Source organism: Hyaena hyaena, unplaced genomic scaffold (genome assembly GCF_003009895.1).
Source record: "Hyaena hyaena isolate Hyena2069 unplaced genomic scaffold, ASM300989v1 scaffold_1145, whole genome shotgun sequence".
In the NCBI taxonomy this organism is placed as follows: Eukaryota; Metazoa; Chordata; class Mammalia; order Carnivora; family Hyaenidae; genus Hyaena; species Hyaena hyaena.
Window position 1 is genome coordinate 431,746 of NW_024081778.1, and position 14,934 is coordinate 446,679.

General features: G+C 40.2%; 1 protein-coding gene across 3 annotated transcripts in view; it reads left to right on the plus strand.

The window, feature by feature from the left end:
* Positions 1-14,934, plus strand: part of FSHR (follicle stimulating hormone receptor) — a 169,325-nt gene that overhangs the window by 77,474 nt on the left and 76,917 nt on the right. For all 3 annotated transcript variants that reach the window (XM_039222496.1, XM_039222497.1, XM_039222499.1), the window contains exon 2: positions 1,073-1,144. In XM_039222496.1, the coding sequence (XP_039078427.1) occupies positions 1,073-1,144 (72 nt within the window). The remainder of the gene's footprint in view (positions 1-1,072; positions 1,145-14,934) is intronic.

Sequence of the window (14,934 nt, forward strand, 5' to 3'; positions counted from 1 at the left end):
CATTTTAAATAGGATGATTGGAGAAAGCATCACTGAGCAAGTGACATTTGAGCACACAGCAGGCTGGAGGAGGAGACCATGAGGATGTCTGAGAGAGGAGTGCTCCAGGCAGAGAGAATTGCAAATGCAGAAACACAGGCAGGAAGGAACTGGCATGTCCAAGAACTAGCTAGAGAGTACTGTGAAAAGAACAAGATAAGCAAATGGGAAAACTGTCAAAGTGGAGGGTAGAGGGTCTGTGGAGAGGGAGAACAGGAAAATCCATATATCACTGTAGGGTTTTTTTCCTGGCAAAGATGAGGAGCTGCTGGAAGGAATTTTGTGGAAGGAGACAAATAGTTCAAGTAGAAGAAAATGGCAAAAAACTGAGGGTGGCTGTGGTTAAAGTGGAGTTTTCTTGATGAAATAAATTATGGCATGTTTGTATACAGATGGGCAGGATCCAGTAGAAAAGCAAAAATATGTGAATAAATGTACCCAAGAAAGGGGAAAATTACTGTTGTGGCTACCTCAATTATAAGAGAAGGGATCTGATGTGAATTGGAGAGGCTATTCTCAGCCAGGTCCAGAGACCTGGTCACCCATGGTAAGAGGAGAGAAGGCAGGGTATATAAGCACAGGTGCAGATGGCTTAGTGGCTGCAAGCCATGGGAGAGCATGAAGAAGTTCTCTTCTATTGGGTTTATTTTCTCTTTGAAATAGGAAGCAAGGTCAGCTAACAAAGACAGGGGAAGAGGTTTTGGGGGTTGGAGTAGAGAAAGAAAAGGGGCCTCAAAGAAGGCTACAGGAGGCAACAGAGTACTGATGATGAAAGGGTTCATATTCCAGTTCTGCCACGTATCAGCCAACTGACCCTGGCCAAATCTATAAACCTCACTAAACCTGTTTCCTCTTAACGCAAAATGGGCATCACTGCTTTGTGAGAGGATGAAGAGAGATCATGTGAAAACAATTACAACTACTAAATGACAAGCTCTTAGTATATGTTGGCTCTTGGCTGACACTATACATGAGGCAAGTACTTATCAGTGAATGGATAGGTTGTCACATTTTATGTCCACTCTCTTTTCAGGAGGTTTGTCCTCACCAAACTTCGAGTCATCCCAAAAGGAGCATTCTCGGGATTTGGGGACCTGGAGAAAATGTAGGTACCTAACAGTGCTATGTGTGAGTACCTCAAACGGGCTGTGACCAGCAGCCTCACATCACATCCAGTGTGATGCTTTGCGCCTAGAAGCCAGAAAACTTTCTGCACCTCCTCCCATTTTATTTCCTAATAATGGAGGATCTTTCAGAGCATAGCTGTTGAAAAGAGCCTAGGGTCAATCTAAGCAATCCTGGACTTTTTCTTCTACAAGGCATTGCTCCTAAGTACCTTTGAGTGAAATTTTATAAACCCGGCTGATTTTCTCTGCTGATATCCATTCTTTTTCAAGGATGTTGTCTATTATTTCTGATTAATTTTTAATTGACCTAACATTTGTGTTCAAGATTCTCTAGACTTCTCTTTTCCAAGCCATGGTGACAAGTGGTAATTGATGTATCAACATTTACAAGCATTAGAAAAGTTTATAGCACTAACGATTTCCTTTCAAAGGAGAAGACTCCTTTGCTAATGCAAACATTCACTCCTTACTGAACTAGTTTAGTGTAGGTATATCCCCAATGAGGCTTTTTCTCAAAATGAGGCACAGTATTAAAAAGCAAAATAAATTCTGCCATGTTTAAAGTAACCCACTCTTAATTTGAGAAACTTAACAGAAGACTATGGGGGAAGGGGAGGAGAAAAAAATAGTTTCAAACAGAGAGGGAGGCAAACCATAAGAGACTCTCCAATACAGAAACAAACTGAGGAGGTGGGGCGGGGAGAGGAGGAAATGGGTAATGAGCATTGAGGAGGAAACTTGTTGGGATGAGCACTAGGTATTATATGTAAGCAATGATTCATGGGAATCCACTCCCAAAGCTAAGAGGCCACCGTATATACTGTTTCTTAGCTAACTTGACAATAAATTACATTAAAAAAATTTTTAATACAGTAACCCACTCTTCCTTTGAAGACCCTTGACCCCATCTCCCAGGTCTTTAGGGCCAGGAAAATGTGTTCTTCACCAGAGTGGCAGCCAGAACTCAGGACTTTAACACCAATGGATACAGCAACAGAAAGATGGATTACACAGAAGGGAATGGTTTTTTCATCGTAAGAAGAAAGCTCCCCCCAGGTTACATTCATTTGTCCTTCTTCAAGCCATTCAATTTTTTCTCTTCGTTCTTTTACCCCCTTTAAGAATACTTGCTAGGGTCTGAAGAAACAAGAAAGAAATCTATTAATAAAGAAGACACAGAGCAGAGAGAGTGGGACTGTGTCTCAGCAATTATACCACCTGCTTAGAGGAAGGTGCTCAGAATCCTGGGTTTGAGGGCTAGCTTTGATATAAACTCACTGTGTGATCTTGATTATATCACTGTGTTTCTTGGGGCCTTGGTTTCCTTATCTGTGGGTTAAGTAAGGAGTTTAAAAAAGAAAAAAAAAAAAAAAGGAGAGGCGCCTGGGTGGCTCAGTCGTTTAAGCATCCCGACTTCAGCTCAGGTCATGATCTCATGATTCGTGGGTTCGAGCCCTGCATTGGGCTCGGGGCTGAGAGCTAACTCAGAGCCTGGAGCCTGTTTCAGATTCTGTATTTCCCCCTCTCTCTAATCCTCCCCTACTCACGCTGTCTCTATCTCTCAGAAATAAATAAAACAGGGGCGCCTGGGTGGCTTAGTCGGTTAAGCTCTCAAAAATAAATAGACATTAAAAATTTTCTTAAATAAAACCCGCAGTCTTCAGGGTTTACCTTCTCGAAGATATTCAACACTCATAGGAATTGAGAGAGGAGGCACTCGATGGAGCAGAGCTCACCAATGAAAACAGGGAAGCAATAGAGTTGGGGAGCTTTCTGCTCAAGGTGTATTCTTAGATGGGTTAGCAAATGCCCTGCTTAGAACTGACATGTACTAGATGACTAGACTATTAGATACACCTCGTCCCTAAGCAGTCCTATAATTGCATAGAAATTGTTCTTAAGACAAAAATACCAGATATCAAAAATAATCTACCTTAATTAAATTCAATCCAGCAGGTGTGACTGACCCCTCATTGGGTGGTCAGCATCAGACAGGACATTCTGGTAGTGATATGTCGTTAAGCTGAGCTGACACAGCAATAATCCCAGAAACAGGGCAGCTGGCTTAAAACTTCCTCAACTTCTTCAAACCTCAAACACAGCTTGTGCACTTCTACCTCATGACTTTATTCATCAACCTATACTGACACAGTGAGATGCCTAAAATAAAATTCAAGTCATCTCATTTTTTCCAACACTTTGTGTGTTCTGAAGCTTCAAAACCATTTCTTAGTAGAAGGTTTGGCACCAGATTGAACTCTGAACAGACTGTACCCTTCAGTCTCCATGCTCCCTCTCTTACACTGTCTCACCTTCTCTTCTTGGTCAGCAATGGGTTCTCATCTCCTTTCCTGAACTCTCCCCTGTATTTCTGTTCATCTGGTTGTTAGCCAGTTTCATGAACTTAGTATGTATCAGCTTCCTCTTCAGTATCTCCCTCTCCATGAATCACAAAATCCCTTTCATTCATTCGGCACATGTAGTCAAGTTTTACCTCCTTTTACTAAAAGGAAGGGGAAAGTTTTCTGTATAAACCCTGCCTTCCTTCTCTGCTACCTTCCCCTCTTTCTTGTCACTCCCACTCTTGTGAAACAACAGTTGCATTCATCGCTGCCACCCCCGCCCTGCCCTTTCCTTTCACTCACTCTTCAGCCAGCCCCCTTGCTATTTGGCCACAAATTCTCTAACACCGTATAATTATTCTATGAAAGGTCCCAACAATGATGGACTTGCCAGATCTCTTGACTTCTACTTTGTCTTCCTAGCACTTACCTGCAGCTTTTGATGTCATTGACTATTCACGCCATTCTTCCCAATACCCATTCCACTTTTAACCTCAGGGACAACACACCCGCCTGTCCCCTCACTTAGTCTCCCAGACTACTCCATTGACAGTTCTCTCCATCTTTCTTATTCCTCGGCTGCCCTTCCAAAATTCAGATATTCCAGAGCTCCATTATTCATCAAATGATGTCTTACTATCAGGTCTCCAAAACCTTCTTCTGTAAGGCCCATTTCTCTTTTGAGGCTAATTCTTGTTTTCAAATGGAAAAATTCCTGTGCATCTACACCTCTTTAAACTGGAAGTGCCTCAAATTTAATACATCCAGACTAGTTCATGACCTTTATCTTTAAATTTCTCATCTTCCCATATTGCCCAGTGAAGAGCATTACCATCTGCCCAAATTTCCATGCAGGAAAATTTAGTCTCCCTTGACTTTCCCTTAAACTCAGGTCCTTTTCCAGTCCTATTGACTCTTTCTCAAAAATATCCCTGGACTCCAGCCCTTCTCTCACTCTTGCTGTTATTAGGTCCAAAATCTCATCAACACTTACACAGCCTGTTACATGAGGCTGCTATGCCTGTTCCAGCTCTGATTTCCCCAGCTCCCTGCTGCCAGACTCACAATGCTCAACCTCTCTTGCAGAAGAAACTGGAGGGACTCTCACTGCCATAGGCTTTGCTCTTAAGTGTCTGGCACAAAAATCAAAGCCCTTTATATTTCCATCATATGCACTATGTACCCCACATTTTTGCCAGGCAGGAACATCTGCCATTTCCCAAGCATCATCATTACCAGACATCACAGTACTTACATAAAACAGGATGGCTGGTTCTTTGGACAATGCCAGGCACGTAGAGGCATCAAAAAGTAATATTTTTTTTTTTATTAGGGCCCCTGGGCAGTTCAGTCAGTTAAGCATTTGATACTCTCTTGGTTTTGGCTCAGGTCATGTTCAGAGTTCGTAAGATCGAGCCTCATGTTGGGCTCTGTACTAACAGCAGGGAGTCTGCTTGGGATTCTCTCTCTCCGTCTCCCCTACTTGCACTCTCTCTCAAAATAAATAAACAAACATCATCTTAACAAGTTGCCAGTCAATTAATTAACAAAATGTACTTTCACACTGGTCTCATATAAATGCTGTCTTACTGCCTAAAATTTCACTCGAAATTGGAACAGAAATCCACTTTCTGGATTGGAGGACCCTGGTCCCCTAGGGTCCAGAGTAAATATTTACTCCTCTGTACAGCCTTTCCAGAATGCTCTCAGCACTTCCAAACCATAATCTTGTGTCCATCGTACCAATAGCACATTTATCAGATTGTATTCAGAATTCACAGTTTTTCTAGATCTCTTGATTGATATTGAAGGGCAGGGTCAGAGTATAACTTTGTATTAAAATACAACACTAAGTTCTACTGTTTTTATCTCCTTGATATACGTCTAATCTGTCCACTTATCTCTTCCAACTACCATTATCTTTCCCAAAAGACGCCAACAGTTTTCTCAGTGTGCTACCCTCCCCTCCAGCATGCTCTGCACTCACCCCATCCGTTTTCTACATGGTAACCACAGTGATATTATACCTAAATTCCCGTCTAATTATGTCCCCTTCCACATCTGTCCACACACACACACACACACACACACACACACACACACAACCTTAGCACTGTTCTCCACATATAAAAAGAAACAAGATCACTCACATTCTCTTATCAGTTCATAAAACATACCATGTTATCTGTCCACCATGAACCTTGCTTGGGTGGGGCTCCTCCTGACTAGAACATCTTTTCCACTCTGCGCTTTTAATTTAGTCAGCTCCTACCCATCCTTCAGGTTCCCATGCCAGAGTTACTCGCCTAGAAAAGCCCTCCCTGACCTCTCCAGTTAAGGCAAAAGCCCTTACTATGTACACTCTCCTACAACCATTAGACTCTTTGTGCTGACTCTCATTTTAGCAATTTTATACTTCTCTTTATGGGATAATTTAATTTCTAACTCCTCTATTGGACTACCCAAGGACATGATTGTTTTACTTAGTATTGGATCCTTGGCACCTTGCACAATGACTGATAAATGCATGAATAAAAATGAAAAAATATAATTAGTTGGGAAGACAAGATATCCAGATATGAAAATATTAAATAATATGAGTGATAGTAATAAATAATGTAGGAGTAGATAGGCATACAAACACCGGTTAAGACTCTACTATGGTCTAGGCCCTTATATAGTTATAGGTTAAAATGTAACCTAGGACAAAAATGAACAAGATCGTATGTTCAAAGTAAGTCATACAAACATTGTTATTTGTTAGGACACTTTCTATTGTGAGAGGTGAAAGAAAAAAACCTCAGATAGTCTTAAGGAAAGGCAGGAAATTTAATGGCTCATTTAACTTGATGGTCAGAGAGGATGAATGGCTTTAGTAGTTCTTTTCAGGTTCCATACCCTCAGGACTTAGCCTCTCTCCTTCTCTCAGGTCTCACATCTGCTATGTTAGCTTTAACCCTTAGCACCACCAAACCCCACCCTGCCCTGTGGCAAGACGCCAGCAGCAGTCCTGTGTGCACATCTCTTGGGTTCTACTCAGAAGCAAAGATTTTACCATGTTTTCCCCTCAGTCTCAAAAGCCGTAAGATTCTGTATGATTCATTTAGATCACACAATCATTCTAGGACCAGCTGCTACAACTAAGGGAAAGGCAATGCTCAGACTAGCTGTGGCCTGGGTAATGGGTTCCATTCTCAGATTTGAAAATGCCTACCCTAACCACACGCCCTTGGGATGGGGGATGGAGAACCACAAACAAAACCTGGAAACCAAAAGTGGAGACTAGGTGCTGGTGGCTGGGCAAACAACTCGCATCTTAAATTAGCCCTCTTCTCATCCCCAAGAAAGGTCTCTGTGGCGTGGGTGGTTGAGGACTTGGTAAGTTTGGTTCTTTCCCCTGCCTCCTGTTAGAATGGTTTAAAGAATCCAGTAACTCTGTCCAACGCATGCTGATGATTCTTCTTTTATTAACCCAGCTTAACTTAACCCCTCTGCTTTTATTAGGAGTCAAAAGGAAAAGGAGTCTTTCTGGTAGAAGGCAAGCTTCTCCCTGGAAATGAAATGATCACTCTTCACACCGTAGCTTTACTCAGCATCACTATCTCATACCTTCCTACTCTTTGGGACTGGCTGGGGGAGAAGAAACCATTAAACTCTCTGCAATGTGAAGTGGCTTTGCAAAGTGCACTGTAAACTGTTTACATTGTCTTTAATTACTTCAGAGCCATATGTCAGCTTGGTATAAAGTGTGAAGATTACACTGAATAGGGTGGGGGGAGTAGGTGACAAGGTGGTGATTTATGGTAACCAGAAAAATTATGTATGGAAATGAGTGCAATTTAAAAACACATCTACGTGCTATTATAACACTGGAGGGGAAAGAAAAGCCAGTTTATAACAAAATATCTTTGAAAATAGGAGCATGATGAATATGTAAATGAGACCAATCAACATCAGCTGAGATATGGTATATGCAGATGAGACGGCAATGAGCCAAAATGTGAAATAGCTCCCAAGCCATAAATATGAACCATATAAAATTCATTTGAAATATTCATGATAACATAAGGACAAAAAATATAATCAAGTGATTTATTTACATATAAAAATGAGAACGCTAGTCTGACACTCCAGCCTCCACCCCCAGATCACTGGGGAAAGAAAAGTTAACAGAGGGACTTCTAGAAGAAGGAATTTATTAAATGAGAACTAGTGCAAGCACACTAAAAAAGTTGAGGATCCTTCAAATTCTCAGTTCTTTGCAATCACTCAAGCACAGACAAAAGGAAGGGAAACCAGGTAATCAAAACTGTAATGCTAGAAATTTGGGCTCCAATCTGCTCTGCCTCCCTGAGCATCTGCTTGTTAGATAATGTAGGTCCGTCACTACCCCAACTTTCTATGTTTCCAAGTTAGTAGACAAAGGAGCCTCAAGTCTCACTGAAATAAAGCAAACGGGGGTAGGCTGATGATGCAACAGGCTCCTGGTTACCAACCAGAGGCCAGTGTTGGAGCCGTGAGATCCTTGAATGGGAAGATGGGATAGGAATCATTGTGCATTCAAAGGATAATGAGGTACAGTAGATCTCATCTCAGGTTGCACTTTAGAATCCCCTGGGAGGCTTTTTAAAATAATCCTCAGGACTATCATTTCTAGGGACTTTTCATTTGTCTGGGGTGGGGCCAAGCCCTGATGATTTTTTAATACCCCCTTGATGATTCTAATGTACATCCACTGTTGGAGCCCCTGAGGGGGATGATATTTAAGCCTGCTGTAGAAAGAACATTCACAAATGTAAGTAGCGTGTGTATGTACAGTGTAGCTGGAGAACAAATGGAAGGAGGGTGGTAGGAGAATAAGTCAAAGAAGCAGCTGGTGTGAGATCATAGAGCACCTAAGAGATCATGGGAACAAGTCTTGAGTGTCACAGTTAATCATGGGAATTAAATGGATTATTTTGTACAACCAAGTGAATAATTTGATTTGCATTTGTTCAAGATCACTCACACACAGATTGAGATTTTTGTTACTATTTTGTTGAGAATTTGTCTATATTTGTAGAGCTATTAGTCTAGACAATACTGGGTATTGGTCAGGCTACGAAGCAAGTGGAACTCTCATACACAGCTGGTGAGAATGTAAAATGGTATAACCTCTTTGGAAAAGAGTTTGGCAGTGTCTTAAAATGTATTCACCCAAGAGAAATGAAAATGTATGTCCACACAAAGACTTGTCCAAGAATGTTGATAACAGATTTATTCATAATAGCTCAAAACCGAAAACAACCCAGTACTCATCATCAGGTCAGAAGATAAACAAATTTTGTTTGCCCATGTGACAGAATACTACACCAAAATGAAAAGGAATAAACTGCTATACAACATGAATGAATCTCAAAAGCATTATACCAAGTAAAAAGAGCCAAACGCAGAAAAATATACTACATTTAATTCTATTTATATGAAACTCTAAAAAAAATCTACTCTGGTGCCAGAAAGCAGATCAGGAGTTGCCTAGGGCCATGTGTGATACTGGAGATTATCTGAAAAGGGAACAAGGGACTTTTTAGGCTAATAGAGATGTTCTATATCTTGATTGTGGTGGATGTTAGAAAATCTATCCATTTGTAAAAATCTTTAACAGCTAATAAGAGTATATATTATTTGTCAAATTATAATTCAGTGAAGTTGATTTTTTAAAAAAACAATTATTTAGTACCTGTTTGGAGCCAGTTTTAAAAACCACATTTCAGTTCATCTGCACTTTATAGACAGGGATCTAACAGTCAGCAAAGTTAAGCAACTAACCAGCATCAGAGGATGCTTTAATGGTAAATCCAAGGTAGTCTGGTCCTTTCTGCAATACAAAGCTTCCTGTTTTTTGGCATCCACCATTTTCCAGAATTATTCTACTAAAATAAAGGGGTGACCAATGGAAGGATTATGGCTGTGAAACCTTCCTTCAGTATCATTTCTAATTAGAAGACAGGATTTCTATACCTAAGCACTTGGAACTTCCATAAACCAGAACCTAGAGTCGTTTTTAAGGGAATAGTCCCAGAGAGGAGTGAACCTCTTTTTGGAGCACTTTTTGCCTTCCACTTCCAGTGTGCCGATTCATTTCTGGGTAAAGCTCTTGCTGAGACTGGCCTAAATCCAAGGGTTTACAAATTGAGCTGCCTGTTAAGTTGCAAATTAACTTAGTCAGCAGTTGGGAAATGTACCATTAGGCCAATTAAATTGTCATTATTGACCCAGGTCAAACATGAGTTAGTGTCTGGGAGGTGAAAGTCCTTGTCTCATTTCCTGCTCTCCATAAATATTCTGAAAGTATTTATTTTTTTGTATTTATTGCTTCAACTAAGAATACAAGAAGCTGTTTTCTTGTCACATTTTGGGTTGATGTGGTTTTAGTGTTCCCATTAAGTCCCCTTATTTCAACTGTTTCTAGGTAGGTCCTTAAAATAAACTTTACAATATCTAATGGTTACCTAGCTTAGAAAGAGAATAATTTATTAATTCATATTTATATACTTAGGTTTTTGCCCATTTTTGGTTTTGTTTTGATTTCTTTTTAAGAAAAAGTTTTTAATGTTTATTAGAGATAGAGAGAGAGTGCACACAAGCACTTGAGCAGGGAAGGGAGAGAGCGAGAGCGAAGACACACAGAATCCTAACCACAAGATAGTGACCTGAGGTGAAGTGGGACACTTAACCAACTGAGCCACCCAGACAGCCCTGCTTTAATTTCTTTTTATGTGTTGTGGGGATGGAAGAGAGGAAGTGTAATATGGGAGGCAGAGTTCCTAAGATGTAGTGATTTTAAGGATTCCCCTAACACCATATTCATTTTAACTCTCCACATCTCAGTCCCTCATGCTTTATTCATGAAGATAGTATATGGATTCCTTGCTGGAAGGGATTACAAGGAAGGGAATACTGGAAGAATACAGGTGAAAGCTCCACTGTTTTACTCTGCTTGGGCCACTATAATAAAATACCAGACTGGGTGGCTTAAATAACATATCCCACAGTTCTGGATGCTAGAAGTCCAAGATCAAATTGCCAATATGGTCAGTCCTGGGGAGAACCCATTTCCTGACTTATAGACAACTGCTTTCTCACTGTATCCCCATCTGACCAAGAGAGAGCACTGGTGTCTTTATCCCATTATATGGGCACCAACCCCATAGAAGATCTCCACTCCTGAGACCTCATGCGATTACTTCTCAAAGTCCCCACCTCCAAACACCACCAAAGCGGGGACTGGGGCTTCAACATAGACATTTGGGTTGGGGATGGAGAGAGAAAAACACAAACATTTAGTCCACAGCACCAACTGTGAACTGCTGCATATAGTAATGAAGATGTATGTTATAGATGCTCACTTGCTTGGGAAGGCACAGATATGCTGTCATTTACATATTCTATCTCTAAGATCCTCCATCCCCTTGATACCCCAAGGCATTTATGGTCCTGGTAACCTCCACTTGGCACCTTTCATTCAGCAGTTAAGACTTCCAGGTACCAAGACTTGACAGAGGTCACTAAAACAAGGCTTTTCTGGCTTGCCATCAAATGGAATTTTCTTCTATTTTCTAATCAACAGCCAAGTGAAATCATCTTCTCTATCTTTTAAGACTTCTGCTTCAGCCATGCTTGTCCTTCTGACCTTTCTTGACAAGACAAGCTGTGGAGGGACTTTCAAATGTGTTATGTTTTTCAGTGCTCACAGATATACCAGAAAATGAACAAGAGTCTTTTTTTCTCTCTGCCAGTAACTCAATGTTTGTCTCTACTCGGAGAAGATACAATTAAGGCAGCATAATACTCAAGTTAAAAATAGCCTCGTGGCTCTACCCTGGAGACTTCTGGTAGGTTTTTTTTTTTAATAGAATGGTATTAAAATAAAAAGATGCAATCTAAATGCAAGCTCCAATCGATGCACAAACTACTTATTTTTATTTCCTCATTTAGCCCATGCCCATCACAACCACATCCATCTGGACCGTTTGTGACTTAATAAGATGCTTTAAACAGTAAAAGACTCAAATAGAATATGGACCCACTTGCCTGCCCACCCCCCGCCCCCAGCAAATAAACTACCTGAATCTTATACTTCATAAACCTCTTCTTTCATACTCAGCTCCACCCTGGCCAGACTACATAGAAATTAAATGATCAGAGAGATATGTTTTATAGTTCAGACCATTCCAGAAGTTAAACAGGCAGAGAGGAAGAGCATAAGAGGAAAAAAAAAAAATGACAGAGGAGCCTAAATGAATAAAGTGGAAGTTAACCACCCCAGTGGGTCTGAGATTCTGAGAGTCTGGGCAGAGAGATAGCAATTGTTGATGCCAAGTGTTTTTATAAACATGTAATTTGCACTTGGATGTGAGCGTGCTTTGAAAAGTTAAAAGTGCATACGAATGCAAGGTATGAATAACAAAGAGAGAACATTTGCTCTGCTTCCCATTCCTAGAGCTCAGCTCAACTACACAATCATTACTGATCTGCCTTTCTCTCTTCTCATATTCTAACCAAACCACCAAGCACAGGGCTGGGTAACTAAAAGGATAACAGAAGGCAAAGTCTGAATTTGCCATCTCTATCTCTTGGATTCTTTCCCAGCCTTTTGGAAACTTTTCCCCAAATAAGGTCTCAATATATTTTAAAAAATCTTTTTATTCTTCATCTTCAGTAAGGATAACAGCATCTGAAGAAAGTACTGCCATTAAAATTCTAAGGAGTTAATGATTAGGATCCTCCAAGACAATTTGCCTTTTTGAAAAGACATGAAGTGGGTAATACCTATTCCAGAGGATTGAATTGCTAATGGTAAGATTTTAGTCAATGTGGCACATGTGCTTAGGGAGATTTGCTTTAATACATGAAAAATTATATCTAGAGCGGCTTACTTGTTTGGACTGCAAAGTCCCTGTGTACATGAACTGAAATTTGGAAAAAGGATGAGCTTCCTGTATCAGGCTGACACGAATGCTTTCAAGATTCCATCTACTAAGGACGGGCTCCCGCACTGACTGACCAGATGGAGAACTTAAGCTGTCTTTTTTTTCCTTTAGCGAATGTTAAAAATGGAGGTGCCAGCCTTCATGCATTTGTTTCAAGTATGCTCTTTTATACCTTCCCTTATGTTGTCTTCCCTACTTCTCTTCATACATACACGTAACTTCTCAGTCCAACCAAGTCAGACACTTAAGATGGCACTTTTCATTTAGAAAAGCAGACATTTGCTTTGGGGGAAAGGGATGGTGGTTTACTGTAGCACCAAATTCCATAAGCAAAAAATCCTGGATAGAGAAAAAATTCCAAACTAACTTCAAGGAAATGAGACCAAATCAGAGATCAGTGGTTGGACATTTTTTAAAAAATGTTTTATTTATTTCTAGGAGAGAGAGAGCGAGACAGCGTGAGCAGGGGGAGGGTCAGAGAGAGAGGGAGTCACAGACTGAAACAGGCTCCAGGCTCTGAGCTGGCAGTCAGCACAGAGCCTGACGCAGGGCTCGAACTCACGAACCGCGAGATCATGACCTAAGTGAAAGTCAGACGCTCAACTGACTAAGCCACCCAGGCGCCCCAGTGGTTGGACATTTTTAAAGGGAAGAGATTAATAGACTTCAGTCAAGTACTCAAACATTTGCAGGCTGACGGATGACACCAGCTAATCCATCAAGTGATTTATCAGGATGCACAGAGTAAATGAATGTGAATTCCATCACTCCCTGAACACCTGCGAGGATGAGGCTTATAGAGCTAATGAGCTTCCTCAAGCTGGGACACCTATATCTGACTAGTATATGTGCTGTTGTGTTTGTGTTTATTCTGTTCTATTTATGAGCAACTCAGAGAAACAAAGCAAACTCAGAGAAACATAATCCACTCATTAGCCAGTAATTCCATAAATTCTTCTTGAGCAACAATATATTTGTTAATTAGATGAGGCAGTGATTCGATGAAGCTTATTGGCCAGTCATTACTAGATGTTCTGGGCAATCAAGAAGAAGATACACAGTCCTTGCTCTCAAGGAGTTCCCAATGTGGTCAACAACAATAGCTGTCATTTGTTGAGTGATTATTTTGCCATAAATTGAGATAAGTATTTTATATACATTATCTTGTTTACTTATCATCTCAGTTTTACAGAGAGGAGATTGAAGCCAAGAAGGTACATGACTTGCCCAACATCACACATCTAACTACTGGTAGAGCTGGGATTTCAACCCAGGCATTCTGACTCCAATGCTCACACAGTATTCTATTATTCTGTAATACCTATGAATCCAGCAAGTGTACCCCAGATCACATATGATACAGAAGGATCACAATCTTTCTAATGGAAGAGAAGAGGAGGACACTCATAAATTCACAGAGTTCTCATTTATTTAACTGGAATAGTAGCAGTAGTTTGAGTATCTTTGCAGTTGTTCCTATTTTATAATATATTATATAATTATAGTATATAATATAGTATACATAGTATATACTATATTATAAAATATAATTATAATATTAATATATATACTATATATACTATATACTATTATATACTATAGTATTATATTATATGTTATTTGTGTATAGTATATAATAACATATATATATATATATATATATTAGTCTCATTTAATCTCTCATACTAACCTTTCAGTGGCAGCTGAGGTTAAGTATTTGAGCTCATCTCATAGGAGAGAAAATGAAGTTCAGAGAAGTTTGGTGACTGGCCTAAGATAAACAGCAACAAAGTGATAGAGGTGGAATTCCTCCCATGCCACATTACACACATTTTCTCCATATAATGCTTTACTTTTTGCAATGCTGCTTCACCTTTACGACATCTGGGGTACTTGAGTGGCTCAGTTGGCTAAGCATATGACTCTTGATTTTGGCTCAAGTCATGACCTCATGATTCATGAGTTCAAGCCCCACATCATGCTCTGTGCTGCCAGTGAGGAGCCTGCTTGGGATTCTCTGTCTCTCTCTCTCTCTGCCTCTCCTCCCTTCTCAAAAATAATTTAAAAATAAACATTAAAAAAGAGAGAGAGAAGTTACATCTTGGGAGACTTATGGTCACTTCAATACAGGCCACTAAGAATGTCCAAGTCAGAAGAAAAAAGTAACCTTTGCTTTCTCAAAGTACATAACCTTCATATCCACGTGTTTCTGCTCAGCGTTTGCATACTTCCCACTCAGTCCTGAGCACTGGCAGGAGTAAAGCAGGTTGCCCTAGAAGTAGACAGAGATTTCATCCAAGTAGGAAAAATCCAAGTGCAAAACTGGCCTTTTCCCTGACAAAGAATCATTGCCTCAATCGGATGTGTTATTAAAAATTGGTTCAAGCTATCTCTTCAAAACATTATTTTTAATGGAAATTCTTTTTCTAAATCAACACCATTTATAGACTTCTT